Source organism: Lissotriton vulgaris, chromosome 6, assembly GCF_964263255.1.
Source record: "Lissotriton vulgaris chromosome 6, aLisVul1.2, whole genome shotgun sequence".
NCBI classification, from domain to species: domain Eukaryota; kingdom Metazoa; phylum Chordata; class Amphibia; order Caudata; family Salamandridae; genus Lissotriton; species Lissotriton vulgaris.
This window is the reverse complement of record NC_141694.1, coordinates 395,704,056-395,721,897: the sequence shown is the minus strand read 5'-3', so window position 1 is coordinate 395,721,897 and position 17,842 is coordinate 395,704,056. Positions and strand designations below refer to the sequence as shown.

The window sequence follows — 17,842 nt, the reverse complement described above, 5'->3', positions numbered from 1 at the left end:
GATCACGCGCTGCCCCTAAAAACTACAGATTAATTGCCCTGTTGGATATAGAGGCGAAACATTATGCGTGTTCTGGGACGTGACAAATGCTGGGGACGTGTGGTACGTTCCGCCCTTCATGCCATGTCTCATATCGTGTGCTGTGGGCATGTGCTGGGGCGTGTGCGGGATTACGGAAAAAAACGAGCGTTGTGCCCAATATTTAATTGTTTTTTCTTCCCAGGTTCTGTACATTCCAGCTCCGGATGTCCACCCTGCTCCCTTTAAATACCCCTGCACCCCATAATCATAACCCACCCTTACTCCTTAAAATACCCCAACACCCTTAAACACTAACCCATCTTAACCCTATAAATATACCCTGTACCTCAAAACTCAAACCTATCCCTAAACCCTACAAATACCCCTGTACCCCAAAACCATAACCTAGCCCTGAACCCTATAAATACCCCTGTACCTCAAAACCAAAACCTACCCCTGAACCCTAGAAATACCCCTGTACCCCAAAACCCAAAACCTAGCCCTGAACCCTAAAAATACCCCTTTACCTCAAACCCAAACCTACCCCTGAACTCTAAAATACCCCTGGAGCCCAAAACCCAAACCTACCCCTGTACCCTAAAAATACTGCTGTACCCCAAAACCAAAACCTAGCCCTGAACCATAAAAATAACCCTGTCCCCCAAAACCCAAACCTACCCCTGAAGCCTAAAATACCCCTGTACCCCAAAACCCAAACTTAGCCCTGAACCCTTAAAATTCCCCTGTACCCCAAAACCCAAACCTACCCCTGAACCCTAAAAATACCCCTATACCCCAAAACCCACACCTAGCCATGAACCCTTAAAATACCCTTGTACCCCAAAACCCATACCTATCCCTAAACCCTAAAACTACCCCTGTACCCCATAACCCAAAACTATATCTGAACTCTTAAAATACCCAAACACCCCAAAACATATACCTCAGTACCCCAAAACATATACCCTTATACCCATACTTACCTTATCCAAACATAAAAAAAAATGCTTTTACCATTCATGCATTTACAACGAATTTTGTTGTAAATGTATGTGTGGTAAAAGCATAAAAAACGTAATGCTATGCATTGCGGAGTCATGGTACTTTCGTAATGAAAGTATGCGGTGTGATGATATGCGGAAAGAAAGTTGCGGAATAATGGGTGTTTACCCTCCCCCGGTAAGTACATTGGTGGCACAGCGGCCCACATGGTAAGTACATTGGTGGCACGGCGGCCCACATCTCCAGCAACATACTCATATTTTTTCACCATCGATTTGAAAAATGCACAGGACTCTCTCATTGATGGCCAGCACCGACATACACTTTTAGACACACCTCCCGCCACAAGTTCTAGAATTGCGAACTTTAGAGCTGGGGAGCTATGTTACAATCTCGGCATCAGCTCAACACCCTGTGCATCCAGGCAAAACGATTTGTCTCCCCGTGCCTACCACAAATGAATGTGTTCTTCTGTAATGTATATTATGCTTATGCTCATTCCATGTTGTTGAATTCGCGCTATATAATATTGCAAGGAAAAATAGTAGGTAATCTCGAGTTCACACACTACTGAACGCGCTCTCTTAAGTGCATCAGCAGTGCACTGTGAATCGGAGAGTTTCAAAGGCCTGTCACAGATAAGAAATGCTATCAAAACGAAATCCTACAAAACAATATACTACTGGCTGGCAGCAATTCATACCCAGAAAACGTCGGGACGGGCTGCTAGTAATAAATAAAGATGGGCTAAGTGAGGGCCCCTGAGAGACACTGCATGGGAATCAGAAAGGATGAGAAGCAAACTCATCCACCCTGACAGATTGTTTCCTGTCCAACAAAAATGATTAATAGATCCCGGGCTTGACAGGTAATATTTATTTCTAACAGGAATTCCAGCAGCAATGCATGATCTACTGTGTCAAAAGCCACTGAGAGGTCAAGCAGGATGAGGGCTACACCTCTGCCTTAATTCATTGCCTGCTTGATCTTCTCAGTGGCCTTGATCAGAGCTGTTTAGATGCTTTGTCCACTGTGAAATCCAAACTGAGTGGTGTCTAGGTGATCATTAAGTTAGATGTTTTCCATCAACTGGTTAGTCATGATTTTGTCTATGATATTTGATGGAGAGGGAAGACAGGAAATAGGGGCGATAGTTGCAAGGATCTTTGGGATCAAGTGTTGCCTTTTTTATTAATGGAAGTATTGAAGCTTTTTTCCAGATGGAAGAAAAACTACCAGTTGAGATCATGAGCTGGAAGATAGCTGTAAACTGAGGGGCAATAGTCCAGGCCACTAGTTCAGCCACAGATGGTGGGCAGGGATCATGAGTGGTACCAGAGGAGGTGAAATTCACTAAGTTAGTCACCTGGTCAAAAGTGGGCGGGGTAAAGTCAAAGAAATTGAACCTGTCTCCACTTTCGATTGTGGGGACACAGATATTGCTTGATCGAGGGATGGAAGAGAAGGATAAATCATAGACTGCTTTCAGTTAGTCCCGGAAAGTATCTGCCAGAGTTCACAGAAGGATTGACTGCTGGGGCATATCTTAGTAGAGGAATATGGAGTTAACTTTTGAACAGTTTTTAGCCTTGTCCATCTTTTTGTAAAGTACAAGCGGGCTTGCGAATGGTTGTCTGGTTGTGTGAATGGGTATGTGAGTGGTTGTGTGTGTAATTAGAGTTCTGAAGTTTTTTTTAAAAACATGTTTTTATTTATTGAGGGTGAAAACCTTCCGCTGAGTGGATTTCTGAGTTGTATGGGTGAGTAAGTGTTTGTGTTGAGAGGCTGTGTGGGTGAGTGATTGGGTGTGTGAGCGGGTATATGGGTGAGTGACTAGCTGGTGAGTGGCAGTATTGATGAGTGAGTTGGTGTATTAGTTACTATATGAATGAGTGAGTAGGTGTGTGGTTAGCTGTATGGGTAAGTGAGTGGGTGTGTGAATAGATGTATGGGTGAATCAGTGGCTGTGTAAGAGGTGTATGGGTAAGTGAGTGCCTATGTGAGTGGGTGAGTAAATGGGTGTGTGAGTGGGTATATGGGTAAATAAGGGTATGTGTGAGTGAGTGTATGTGAGTGACTGTATGGGTGAGTGACTGGCTCTGTGAGTGGCAGTATCAGTTGAGTGAGTGGGTATGTGAGTAACTATATGGGTGAGTGAGTGGGTGTGTGAGTAGCTATAGGGTAATTTGAGTGTTCGTGTGAGCGGTCTGTATGGGTGAGTAAGAGGCTGTTTGAGTAGGTGTATGGATAACTGAGTAGCTGTGCGAGTGACTGCTTGAGTGAGTAAGTGGGCATGTGAGTGGCTAAATAGATGAGTAAGCTGGTGTGTAACTGGTTGTATGGGTATGTGAGTAGGTATATGAGTGGTTCTGTGGATGATGGAATCTGTAATGTTATTTGAGAAATCATCTGTGATGTCACTGACCATGTTATGAGTGATGTAATATGTGCATTGCGGGGGTGTAAGTTGCAGTTTGCTCAGGTATCAATAACTGCTTAATTTCACTGGTTGTGTATGTGTGAACTTCCTAGCCTTAATATGACACCCCTTTGGCCATTGTTTTCCTAAATTTGACTTCATAGCTATAAAGTCTCAGTAACCTTTGTAGTTTTCATTGAATTTCTTCGGTTTTTCTATTCAGTTTCATAACTATAACATCCCTTTAACCTTTGTTTTTTTCAGTGAATTCTGATGTATTTTTAATATTTTTTCCTATTTATAATGACCTACTAACATTTGTTTTTTTAATGAATTCCAAAGGTTTTTAACATTTTATTTCCTAATGTAACCTGTACCTTTTGCCAGTGGGTGTGTGATTGTCTGAATGGGTCTGTGAGTAGATGTGTGAGTGGCTTTAGGGATTTGTAAGTGGAAGTATGAGTGGCTTTATGGGTGTGTGAGTGGTTATGTGATTAGTTTTCTGGATGTGTGAGTGGTTGTATGGGTTGCTGACTGTGTGTGAGTGATGTATGGGTGTGTGGCTGGCTGCATATGTCTGTGAGTCACATAGTACTAAGGTGGATGAGGGGAGTCAAATGTGCGATACCGCCAGGTGATTTTGCACTTTTGCATACTAAAAGTCATTTAAAGGGAGAACCATGGACTCTGCTCTCACCAGGAGAGGCCAAGAAAGAGCCCACTAAAAATTGCACTATGATAGACCAACCCTGCATTCACATTCGCCAAGGATTTTAGATTGTTTTTCAACGTGGAACTGCCCAGAAAACACACTTGCTTTGCCTCTACCAAGCCCAGGAATCTAGGATCATTTGTCCTTTACACAAGTGGAGCTTCAACTGGGTCACCTGCTAAGTTAATATTTGTAAGTGTTTACCATTGAGGCTTAATTTCTGTGAAATAAGCATCAGTGCCAGAAAGGAATCACACCAACCTGTTTATCAAAAAAGAGTCCATAGTTTACACAAAATGTCTACCCGACTGGAATAGTTTAAACGTGTTAATTAGTAGTTGCTACCTAGTTGAGTAAATGTCTAGTGTGTATTTCACACTACAGCTGTGAAATGGACCATGAGGAAATGTCTCCAGCAACTTTGTTTCCATTTTGGCAATGTTACTGTTCCTCATGTGTCTTCATCCAGAAATCTGTGATAACATGAATCCTCCTATAGCAAACACAACAATACCACCGAAAGGTGAATCTATAACAAACAAGGGTACTTCCTCTTAGCTATATGAAGCAAGTGTTTCTTTGTTTGGAGTGGATGTGCACATATTCTTTGATATTAGGAGGGCATCACCAAAGTCAGCAGGAATCCTACTGATAAGGTCTCTGTAATTATGGAAAAAGGTAGGAAGACTCATGCATAATAATAAGGGGGATGGGGTGAGGCCACATGGGTGGAGCCCCCAGGTGACGTTGCACATTTGAATACTCATAGTCATTTACATGGAGAACCATGGACTCACTCATCACAGCCACTACAAATTGCACTCTGATAGATCAAAAAATGCATTCACCTTCACCAAGGATTTCAGAATGTTGTATAATGGGGAACTGCAGAAAAAACTCACTTGATTTTCCTTTCCCAAACTCAGGAAGTAAGAATCATTTGCCTCCAACAGCAGCCAGTATTGCTTCAACACCTAGGGCACAGAAGAAAATGCTGCTCTCTGCATGTGGGAGCAATCTTTTCATCTATTTGCCTGCCCACTTAAGGTTTGCTTTCAACACTGCTGTCTAAACCTCCTGCCAGGAAGCTGTACCAGGGAGGGCAGACCTGGTTTTGACTAGGTACAGACACTCTCTTCCTTCAAAGAACAAAGGATTTAGTAGTATAATTATTGGGGACCAGAACTTTAGATCACTTCTGGGATTCAAGACAAACCTTTGCCAAGGAGAGAAACCAAGAAAGCTGAAGGAGGAGACTGTCCCTGTGTTGTGCGTTGTTTAGGGCTGGCCTTCAGTGGTTACTTATTGCCAAGGAAAGGAGAAAAGGAACTTTGTTTGTACTTTACCCTCTTGAGGAAGATCTTCAAGGGCTTGAAGCTGAGCTTGCCTCTTGTCCTGAAATCTCAGGGACACAAAGACTTCACCACCTGCTCCCCTGAGTTTCCTTGTTGGGAAATCTGCCTGCAGAGATATGCCTGCTGCTGTTTCTTGGACCTCTAGAGACTACGTGTCGCAGGGAGCGCAACGCAACCAGGGAGAAGCATGTCGCTGCCGCAGCTGTTGTTGCCACAGCTGTTGCCGTCAAATTGCCAAATAAGTGTGCCGCTGCAGCAGCTGTTTGACAGCGCATCAGCGAAGAATAATAATAATAATAATCCACATTTGTAAAGCGCGAACAATCACCTGTTAGGGTCTCTAGGCGCTGGGGGCAGTCGGGAAGATTAAGCAAGCTATTGCCCAGAGTCACATGGTGCTGGGCTAATCTGCTGCTGGCGCCGGGGATTGAACCGTGATCCCCAGATTCTGGAGTCAGTCGCCCTGGCCGCGGCGCCACACCTCTTCCAAGAAGAGTGTATCATCGCCGAAGAAGCGTGTCGCATCACCGGAGAAGCGCATCGCCGCTGCAGAGGTTGCAGTCGCATCAATGGAGAAGCGCTTTGCAGGGCCTATCGTGGCTCAAGAGTCCACCGAGTTCGCCGCAAGCCCATTGGGTGTGCACGCATCACATCAAAAATGGTGCATTGCATCGAAGATGCCATTTAGTCGTATTGCACCGGAACGTCGCATCGCATAGAGCCACCATCTTGTTGCATCGTAACCGGAACGCAGTAAGAAACAGACGATATGCCTCCTCTCCGGTAAGAAACAGACGCATCGCCTCCCCTGCGCCGCAGTAAGGAACAGGTGCACTACCTCCCCCGAAGCAAGGCACCTTCCCTGCGACCCTTTTGTTTGTTTCGCGTGATGCATCCAAGGTACTTCAAGAGTAAAGTGTTGCATTTACCATCTACATTGAACTAAGCAGTTTGTACTATTTTAAAGTCATATTCTTGATAGTGTACTATGGAGTTTTATTGTTTGGTCTTGTGTTAAGTCTATTAAAGATTACCTATTTTTCTCAACTGTGTGGTGTCCATTTCTAGTGTTTTCACTGTATTGCTGTATGTGCTCACAAATGCCTTACACACTGCCTCTGAGATAAGCCTGTCTGTTAGTGCAAAGCTACCAAGGGGGTGAGCAGGGATTATTTTAGGAGTGTATCCCCCTTTCCCTGACTAGAAGCAAGGGTCCCTATTTGGACCAAGGTGCAAGCCATTGCCAACTAGAGACCCCCATTTCTAACAAATATACATAGAATACCAATTGATAGAATGGCGTGCAAAGGGACAGAATACTCCTGCGCATTCACTGTGATAAAATGATGTATTTGTTGCCATTTACATGCTACTGTATTACCTTCTTCACTTCTTCTGTGGGTTGGAACACTAATTTAGTTAATGAAATTGGTTTCAGCAGGCATTAAAAGACATGGCAACGGCACGGCTTGGCTTCCCGCTGGCTCCCGCTGCAGCACCTGGCTCGCTGCTGCTGTTCGGTGCACAGGTTCAGTCGTACAATGGCTCAATTGGACTATTGCAACAGCCTACTACTTACAGCACACCAGTATGTCCTCAACAGATAGCAAATACTACAAAATACTGCGGCAAGACTTCTAAAAATTCCAAGACATCACAGATATTACTCAGTAGCCACTGCCATTAGGAACATCCACATGCTACCTACGTTCCACCATGGACAAACACATTGTCATTCCCAAATTCAAATGCTCCACCTGGGGAGGCAGGAGCTTCTTTCTGGGAACAACAGCTACCTGGAATACCCTACCACTCCAAACTAAAAGGGCACCTAATCTTTTTACCTTCCGAAAGCTCTTAAAAACTTTGCAATTCAGTAATTGCTGCAGTGAGATATATTTAATTGCCAATATAAATTGGTAAGGGCTAAAATGCTGTATAGCTGTGAGGGTCAATGTAGTCTTAGTACAAATTAAGGTTATGCAGTATTTGTGGTCAGAGCAAGATGTAGGTGTCTTTCATCCATCGAGGTATACATTTGAGTAGGTTACGTGAATCTGGAAAAATGTGAGACCTTCAGTGCATAGTTTAGTGTACTTCCCATATCTCTGATAGGCTCTGCGCATTGGAATAATAAACACTATAGTTTTGACATAGGACTGAGATCAGTAAATCTCTATTGAGTACATTAAACTTAATTACTTGTGTGTGCCAGCTAACTCAGAGGTCACTAGAAACTTCTCAAATAAACAAGAAGGGATTATTTTCTGACAACCGCATAAACATGACAACTTTGTTTCTCTTTTAGAATCGGAACAATCTCAGAATCGTGGAAACAATAGATAACAGTTTCACCAAGTCAATCGTGCATGCTTCCTTTCTACAGAGTTTACACACAAATAGATGGACGGGCGTTTCAATAAAAAGGGTATATTTAACAGTCTTATTTCTCGTGCTAGAGATATGAACTGCTACAATCGTAAGACAGAATGCAAAATATAATACGTACAGTGTTAGCAGTAAGATAAAATAATACTGCAATAGCATGGTTTGTAGCTAAGACATAAATTCATCAAATTACTTACATAAATAACACAGGCTAAAATGTGAATACTCATCTGGTGCTTCTAGCTAGTTCTACCCCAATGCACCTAAACTAAATGTAGTACGAGGTAAGAAGTAGGTGCTGTTTTTCTATAGTCTAGTTTAGCTATAATTTGTATTGGTATATTTATACCTTGAAGGTGTTTAGGAATGCCAGTATTGACATAAAAGTCGGGCAGATGAACATCATGAATGAACACCTAAGTAATAGATGTTCATGCATAATAAATGAGTTCTTGCAGAAATAAATAATACAAGCAAGGGGCAGTCCTAAAGGCTTAAGAGTCTGGTTTTCCAAGAACTTTTTGTGACATGGATGGATGGATGTAGGTGGCCATGCCTGTATTTGGTTAGCATGGATAATGTCAATGCCTAAATAAGGGTAGGATTTCTATTCCTAAATATGGGCAATACGAATTGTGCCACTATAGGGACATAAATCGGGAAACCTATATACGGTATCTAAATCGGCACACAACAATAGATACATTGTTTGTATGCCATTTTATTTCGTTTTCCTGTTTAAGTGGTCTGTGTTAGAACTGTCAGCCTTATGGTGTCCTTCCCTCAAACTTTTCATCTTTTGTCCTCCTACTTTTGCTGAATTCATTTCTGTTGACCGTAGGACTTTATCAATGCTAACCAGTGCTCAAGTGCGCGTGCTCTCCCTTTTAAACATGGCAAAATTGAATTACATCTGATTGGCATTTTTAATTTACTCATATGCCTCTTGTAGAGTGATGGGACCTGCAGCACTTATTGTATGACCCTGCCAAGTAGCCCCTTAAATCATGTCTGAGGTTTGCCACTACAGCCTGAATGCACCTGCAAACTGCCACACTGGCTTGGCAATATAACCCCATTGCCAAGTCTTAAAACTGTTAGGTAGCCCTAGGTAGCCCATAGGGTAGAGTGCATTGTAATTAAAAGGTTCGACTTGTAGCTTTAAGTTGTTCATGTCCTGGTAGCAAAATGCTCCTAAATGTGTTTTTACTACTGTGAGGCCTACCACCTCTCCTATGGGATATCATTGGGTTGGCTTGTTATATTTAATAAGTGCTAGATTCTGGATGAGAACAGATGATTGTTTTATTTTTGGTGCTGGTGCCTGAGAAATTGCAATTAGAATTCCTCTTTAATAGTAACATAGGATTTTAAATTACAATTATGAAAATGGTACCTTTATAAATCTGTCATTTTCCAGTCGTAAACTATATGATGTAGGCGACTTATCCTGGGCGACATGAGTGGCTGTAGTTTGCAGTTAGGCTTTGTTATTTCATCTCAGACAGTCAAACAGTAGAGGGACTAGGTGTTCCTGGATGGGCCATCAACAGGTAGGGTGGGGGCAGAGCTGGACACAGCCCAGCTTGCAACTGAATAGGCTGTGCTGCAGGCTTTAGTCAGCAGTCCAGCACACAGGGTCATTTGAGGGTGAAAGGGCAGTCCTTTTTAGTAGGTCAGCACAACAGGGACACAAAGACTTCACCACCTGCTCCCCTGAGTTTCCTTGTCTGGAAATCTGCCTGCAGAGATATGCCTGCTGCTGTTTCTTGGACCTCTAGAGACTACGTGTCGCAGGGAGCGCAACGCAACGAGGGAGAAGCATGTCGCTGCCGCAGCTGTTGTTGCCACAGCTGTTGCCGTCAAATTGCCAAATAAGTGTGCCGCTGCAGCAGCTGTTTGACAGCGCATCAGCGAAGAATAATAATATTAATAATCCACATTTGTAAAGCGCGAACAATCACCTGTTAGGGTCTCTAGGCGCTGGGGGCAGTCGGGAAGATTAAGCAAGCTATTGCCCAGAGTCACATGGTGCTGGGCGAATCTGCTGCTGGCGCCGGGGATTGAACCGTGATCCCCAGATTCTGGAGTCAGTCGCCCTGGCCGCGGCGCCACACCTCTTCCAAGAAGAGTGTATCATCGCCGAAGAAGCGTGTCGCATCACCGGAGAAGCGCGTCGCCGCTGCAGAGGTTGCAGTCGCATCAATGGAGAAGCGCTTTGCAGGGCCTATCGTGGCTCAAGAGTCCACCGAGTTCGCCGCAAGCCCATTGGGTGTGCACGCATCACATCAAAAATGGTGCATTGCATCGAAGATGCCATTTAGTCGTATTGCACCGGAACGTCGCATCGCATGGAGCCACCATCTTGTTGCATCGTAACCGGAACGCAGTAAGAAACAGACGATATGCCTCCTCTCCGGTAAGAAACAGGCGCATCGCCTCCCCTGCGCCGCAGTAAGGAACAGGTGCACTACCTCCCCCGAAGCAAGGCACCTTCCCTGCGACCCTTTTGTTTGTTTCGCGTGATGCATCCAAGGTACTTCAAGAGTAAAGTGTTGCATTTACCATCTACATTGAACTAAGCAGTTTGTACTATTTTAAAGTCATATTCTTGATAGTGTACTGTGGAGTTTTATTGTTTGGTCTTGTGTTAAGTCTATTAAAGATTACCTATTTTTCTAAACTGTGTGGTGTCCATTTCTAGTGTTTTCACTGTATTGCTGTATGTGCTCACAAATGCCTTACACACTGCCTCTGAGATAAGCCTGTCTGTTAGTGCAAAGCTACCAAGGGGGTGAGCAGGGATTATTTTAGGAGTGTATCCCCCTTTCCCTGACTAGAAGCAAGGGTCCCTATTTGGACCAAGGTGCAAGCCATTGCCAACTAGAGACCCCCATTTCTAACAAATATACATAGAATACCAATTGATAGAATGGCGTGCAAAGGGACAGAATACTCCTGCGCATTCACTGTGATAAAATGATGTATTTGTTGCCATTTACATGCTACTGTATTACCTTCTTCACTTCTTCTGTGGGTTGGAACACTAATTTAGTTAATGGAATTGGTTTCAGCAGGCATTAAAAGGACCATTATTTAGAAGTGTATTAATAAAAGCCTTATTTCATTTTCAGGTTCTTCCAGTACAGACACAGACACATCAAATACGTACTATGGAACAAACAGCAGTTCAGTCGCAGCTGCAATCCTTGTACCCTTCTTTGCCCTTATATTATCAGGGTTTGGGTTTTACCTTTACAAACACAGGTATGTTTATCCTGTTATGAGTGTTTTGTACTTACTCTATAATGTATGCATTAGCTATACTTTATTCCATTTCACTTTGCAATTCTTCTATTTTTTCTTCGGGTTGGTTATGTTATTTCTTCTGAATGTAATATAGTGCCCTTCATGATATTTTATTTGTTCTTTACTTGAGCGATTTTACGCACATTATGGTATAGGAATAACATTGTCAGATGACATAAATGTTCAAGTTAATTATAGATAATCCACACCCAATGAAATTACATTTTTGTAAACAATACTATTTCAAATGTTACTGCAGTACACAATATTCTGACATACAAGCCTCTCATGTAAGCAAAAGAACAAAAGGAACTAGGAGTTTTTTACCTTGTTTACATGTAGGTTATTATATTACTTACAAGATGAGTGATCATGCTTTAATGTGACTTCATAATTTACCGTAAAACAATAATAACCTCAAGTAAAGGCAAATCTAAACAGACAAAGGTGTTTTGTCTATTTATGTCAATAAACTAAAGACAAACGATATCCTATTGTTAGACCTGAAAACTTTTGGCTTGATTTACCCAGTCTTTTTAGTTCCGACCTCCTGTTTTTGACTGTGTGCTGCATTTCGTTTTGCTGCTTTTAGGACTTTGGGGACTTTATCGCTGCTGACCAGTGCTAAAGTGCATGTGCTCCCTATGTAAATTGTATTGGTGATTGGTTTATCCATGACTGGCATATTTGATTTACGAGTAAGCCCATAGCAAAAGTGCAGCAGGAGTGCCAGGGCCTGTAAATCAAATGCTACTGGTGGGCCTGCAGCACTGATTTTACCACCCACATGAGAAGCCCTGTAAACATGTCTCAGATCTGCCACTGCAATGCCTGTGAGCAGTGGCAGCTGGCATGGCTAGCGGATGGTGAGCAGGGAGGACATGCAGGGTGGTGCGCAATGTAAAATAAATATATAAAAAAAATAAACACTTAACTTGCTGCTGGGTCTCGAATCCCTACTCTCCTCGTCAGACTTGAGGAACAGGAAGCAAACCGTGTGGCTAGGCATATTACCCATGGTAGGAACAGATAAAAACTGTGGTCATACGAATCCAATGTGGTCTTTACATCGTCAAGAGGTTAATCCATGTTGGTCTCTGGTAATATGCAAAATGAGGTAAAGGTTTTATTGAGAGAAGTGTGGGTACTGGGTAATTTGAACTTTGTTTATCCTGTGAATTCCATAACCTAGCCCCATAAAAATATAATGAAAGTGTGCAATTGTAATCCATGTTTTACATTTATCAGGCATTTTGGGAAAGATAGCATAGTGGGATCCATGCAAGCCACATCACATCACATGAAAGTACCTTTGTGGGCAGGCTCTGAGCCTAAATAATATGTCCATTTACCATGGTGAGTGAGAGGAAATTGGGACTTACCCTCTAAATTTCCTCTTGCTTGCCTTGGGGACAGGTGAAGCTCAAGGCACCGAGGGTGGAAGAAGGCAGAGTGACTATTGGGGCATTTTTTGAATACCTGATATGAGGATGCACATGCATACTCTGGATTTCTTGTTTCTTTTAAATAAAATGCCTAGTATTCAACAGGGGTTCTGGCCCCTGTCCACTTTAGTAAATTCTCTAATCTTCCCCTCGGGGGAGGCCTGATAAACTATGGGGGGCCAGTATTTATCACCCTACCACTTTGAAAAACAATAGAAAGCCCTTGGTGGTCTAGTGGCTTTCTGCTCTCCTAAGATGGGCACATTGGGTACAACCCCCACTCCAGTTGTTGCCCTTGGGACAGAAAGAAAATAATGTGGAATGGCATTTTATGGGCTGGGAAAAGGGCAAGTGACAGGTTACACTGTATACAGGCTAGGGCTATTTTCCCCCAAAGGACCCTCAAGAGCAAAGGGTACTTCATCCCCCCTACTAGTAGTGCACCAGGGGGCACATTTGCAGAGTGTAAGAAAAAGGGGGTGTGGCCACTGAAAACATCTCAGCAACCTACTGTGTGGAACTTACTGGGGGTAACAGAAGGGGTAGTGGGCCCCTAAGAACCCTCAATATCCAAGAGGAATTCATCCCCCTACTAGTAGGGGGCCAGGAGGTGTGTTTGCAGAATGGTGGAGAAAGGGGAATGGCCTCCTATGAGATCTCAGCAATCCCGCTGTGTGGGACTTACTGGAGGCAACATACCCCCTTTCTCTACTGCTCTGCATATGTGGCCCTTGGTGCCCTACTGGTTGGGGAATGAAGTCCACTTTACTCCTGAGGGACCTTGGGTGTCAAGAAGCACTCCTGTCACCTCCTACATGTCCTACACAGTGGGATTCTTGAGAGCTGGTCAGAGGTCCATCCCCCTTTTCCCACCACTCGGCACTGCAACTACTACTTAAAAAACATAGAAATACAGTGAAAAAAGGTTACAGAGATGTTATAGTTTGGTATTAGCATTTCATTTACCTTGGACATTCACTGAACACAACTAAATGTTACAGAGATGTTATTGTTAGGCTCAGGTTTCACTAGTACTAAACCAGAGAAATTCAGCAGTTATAGTTAGCTTAGCCTTCCTTCTCAGAGAGGAGGGTAGGGCAGTCCCCTGGCAGCAGAGCTGTCCTCCTTCTGTAGTATCCATAGGTCCAGGATATAGGTTGTAGGCAACAAATGATTAGAACAGGAAAACGACAACTTTCAAAGTGCATCTAACTTATGGTGTATGCCACGGGGAAGTCACGACCCATCGGGAGATATTAATGCCCTACCCCTAAATCAGTAATTTTGCACCGTAATTAACTTTTGATGTTCATCCATCTGTAAATTCCTCATAAAACAGCCATGTTTCGGTGATAATGACACAAGGGACTCTTCAATCTTCATTGATATCATGATTAGTCATAACAGTATATCTAGTTACTCCTATTGGAGCAAGCCTTCTCAGTTCAACTCACAACTGCTGAATTTTGGGACTTCATAGAGGGGTCTTCCATCCTCTTGAAATATCAACTGTCTTGAAGATGGTTTCGTTGACTTACAATGACAAATCCCGAAAATTCAACAAACTGCCAATTTCCATTAAACATTATTGCCAAATATGTTATTTGTAACTTAGTTCTGCTTCCTGAACAGGTTTAAATACTGGTTATAGAATTTGGACTTTCAATACACTGACTTTTGACCCCTTAAGACATGTGTAATTTAAGAAAAACCGTTGTCAATGTTTTTTTGGATTGATTTTTTTGTGAACCCCTATTGTATATATAAATAAATGTTTTCAATATAAAATTATTTATCTACACACATGCTTTGGAAATCTTCCCTCTCTAAGAAATAATCTTTTTTGATTTTCTTTCTTTGAAAACCTGAGAATTGAATAACTAATGTCAAAATATGAGATTTTTTGAATCATAAACAAATCTGACAAATACATTCATGTGAATAAATCCCTTTACTGCACTCTTACCTATTATAGAACTTTCTAAATGTGGCAATTTCAGAATTGTGACTTAAAATGCGGCTTTGCCATTGAAGAGGATTTTAAAGTACAATTCTTTTTAAACCAAACATGACATTTCAAGCTGTTCCCAAAAAATGGTCATTACCTATTAAATTTGATAAGGTAACCCCAATGTTATCTTACAGGAGAGGTGGGCCCCACCGTACTGAAAAGTAAGTTGGGAATTTTTTACTTCCAGGACATGTCCAACCTTTTAAATACAATGCACTCCTCCCTATGGGCTAATTAGGGCCAACTTAGGGGTGAGCTATAGGAATTTATAGGGAGTTTTATGACTGGCAAAGGGTTTATTTTGCCTGGAAGAATTGGCAGTTTAAAACTGAATACAGGCTGCAATAGCAGGCCTGAAATATGTTTTAAAAGGCGTATTAAGTGGGTGGCACAACACATCCTGCAGGCCCATTAGAAGCATGTAATCTTCAACCCTTGGGTATACCATTTTTAGGGGTGTGAGCACAATCACATTAGCACTAGTAAGTAGTAGTAAGGTGCACAAAGTCCTAGGAGAAGGATACCGTGTTGTGGGTGACCCAAAAGTTGCTGGGTTCCAAATCTTTCACTGTTGTTCTTTCACCTCTGTTGCCTGGTACATATGTACATTGGAACCTCAAAATGAGAGAGTCAATTAAAAAATAGATCAGTTCAGAGCCCATCTATTCTCTCACATGTGATACTTGGGAGAGCCCATACTCCTCCCTGCACAGGGTGTTTGTTAAGTCTTGCCACTTGCACAGGCAGCACCAAGAATCTGTTTACTGACAATTCCAACATTTTGCATATGCTCCTATCCCTCTGGGGACACCAGTAGAATATATGTATTTTTCTCACTTCTGACGGGGTTTCTGGGGCTCTACTGCCCAAAGCATTGTTTTGTTTTCTGTGTTTCAGCCTCAGGGTTTTTTTTCGATCTAGAGCGACTGTTCCCTGCTTTTCCATTGCACATCCACATGCATGACTATAGGAATGATGCGGAGGTCCCTCAGTATCAACTTGCGATGTTTGTCTTTCTACTCTTTAGCCATCTGTTACTAATGTATGCTGCATGTTCTTTTTATGTAATTCAAATTAATGTTCCTTGTAGAGCACATTAAAATAATATGATGCAGCAAAGCTATAAACAGATGCTGCATAAATACAATTATGGTTCTGATGTTCCTTTATATCACAGATTCTTCTCATAAAATTCTAATATTGTCCATAGTATTTGATTTTAGAATTGCTGCTTTCTCGATTGTTTGCAGACTATGATAATCAGTGTCTCTGATTTTTTTTCCCCGCAGAACAAGACCAAAAGTACAATACAATGGCTATGCTGGGCATGAAAATAGCAATGGGCAGGCTTCATTTGAAAATCCCATGTACGATACAAACTTAAAACCCACAGAGGCAAAGGCTGTAAGATTTGACACAACATTGAACACAGTCTGTACAGTGGTATAGCACTATGTGTTTGATATGACTGAATCATAGCCATACTGTACCTCTGACAGACACGCAGTAAGTCTTTTGGTGCCAGTTACCAACTCCTCGCCCTTTTCTTTGCTGCTGGGGTCTATCTTTTAACAGCATACAAGAACCTGCAGCTAAACGTTTGGGCTTCATGTATCACCAGTCTTCTAGAGAAGAAGTGAAAAAAGATGCTTGACATACCGTGGAGCTGAAATGCCTGGCTGCATTTGCTTGGAAATCAAGGCACACCGAAGGATACTGCCAAGTCATGCCAATCTGTCATATTTAATGCCTCAGACATTCGTACTTTTACGTGGCTGGATGCCTTTCAATGCAATCTTCCAGGCACTTGGACAAGTCCTTGGTGTACTCAGAAAATGATAGCTCCACCTTATACGTTTTTTATCCCTAGGAAAAGAAACATTCGGAAGAAGTAAAAGCTTTCTTTTTTTTAAACGAGAATAAACACTTTCTTGCAGTTGCACATCCATCAAGACGCTTTATTATATCATCAGAGAGATTGTGTGACAATTTAGGAGACCAACAGAAGATACCGCTTTCTGTATTAAAGAACTTGGGTGATTTGAAAGTTTCCCACTAAAATGTTATTGCAAAATATTACTGCACAACTTGTTTGCACTAGTGTGATATACATGACTACGATACTGGTAAATCAAACAAAAACATACAGGGTTTATACACTCTAAACATTGTACATAAGAAATTGACATTCTTATTTGAAGCATTTTATGATCCTTTACTTTTGGTTCTATGATAGGGCCTTTTAACCTTGGCACAGAGTGGCGATACTAAAGAAACTATTTGCAAATGTTTGTGTTGTTTTTACTTGTTTATGCTTTACTCATGTCGAAGTTTGCATCAATATCACAAAAGATCAATGGACAGCTATCAGAGTAACCTGTCAATTTTCATTCAAATTTCAAGGATTATTTCCCTAGAAGAGAACACTTTCCAGTCCAGATCACACTGTTGCTTAGTAATTTTGCATTAAATGTAGGCAATTATGGACTGTACTCGGGCAATTTTGACGACATTTGCGAGTAGTTCAAAAATTGCATTTGTTACGAGTTAATCCGAACAAATATTGATTGACGAAAGGCGCAAACTTGACAGTCATGCAAATGAAACGGCGTATAAATAGTGTAAAATGACCTACTCCCAGTGCAAATTTGCTTGCCACTGGTTCTGTTCTTCGGTCCTTATTGTCCTCATTCTAAAAGCAAGGGTTAGGCAGCTATGGTAATGCTGTGCGCTATATGTAGAGGTAGATAGGCATTTATTTTGGATTGCTCACGAAGCTTATGAGTCTGAGCTAACAACAGTCTTCCTTTACTCTGTGTTCTAATTATGTGTTATTAGCGTTAATATGTTGCTTAGAATATAGCAAACAAAATGTGTTTGCAAACAGAATGCAAATGGTATAAGGTTTAGACAGAGGCACATTGACATCAATGATCTGTTTTTTGTATTTTTTATTTGTAGTCAAGCCTTGCTTTAGTTTTTCCGACTTTATAAAGCGTGTCAAAAGGAAAGAAATATCTCACTGTTTCAAATAAACTGTTCTGGAAGTAGGGCGGCTAAGGTGTGTGGTCACATCCAAAAACTATTATATGAAACCAAAACGAGAGTCCATACTTCTGTGGATATGTAGCTATACAGAAGACTAAGAAACGTGTCAAACAGCAAAGTACTATATTTATA

At 42.0% G+C, this 17,842-nt stretch overlaps 1 protein-coding gene across 1 annotated transcript in view; it reads left to right on the top strand.

Moving 5' to 3' along the window:
• CSMD1 (CUB and Sushi multiple domains 1) overlaps positions 1-17,345 on the top strand; it is a 3,932,590-nt gene extending 3,915,245 nt beyond the window's left edge. The window contains exons 69-70 of the mRNA XM_086925641.1: positions 11,032-11,164; positions 15,952-17,345. Of these exons, the coding sequence (XP_086781767.1) occupies positions 11,032-11,164; positions 15,952-16,111 (293 nt within the window). The 3' untranslated portion in view covers positions 16,112-17,345. The remainder of the gene's footprint in view (positions 1-11,031; positions 11,165-15,951) is intronic.
• Positions 17,346-17,842: the final 497 nt, after the last annotated feature.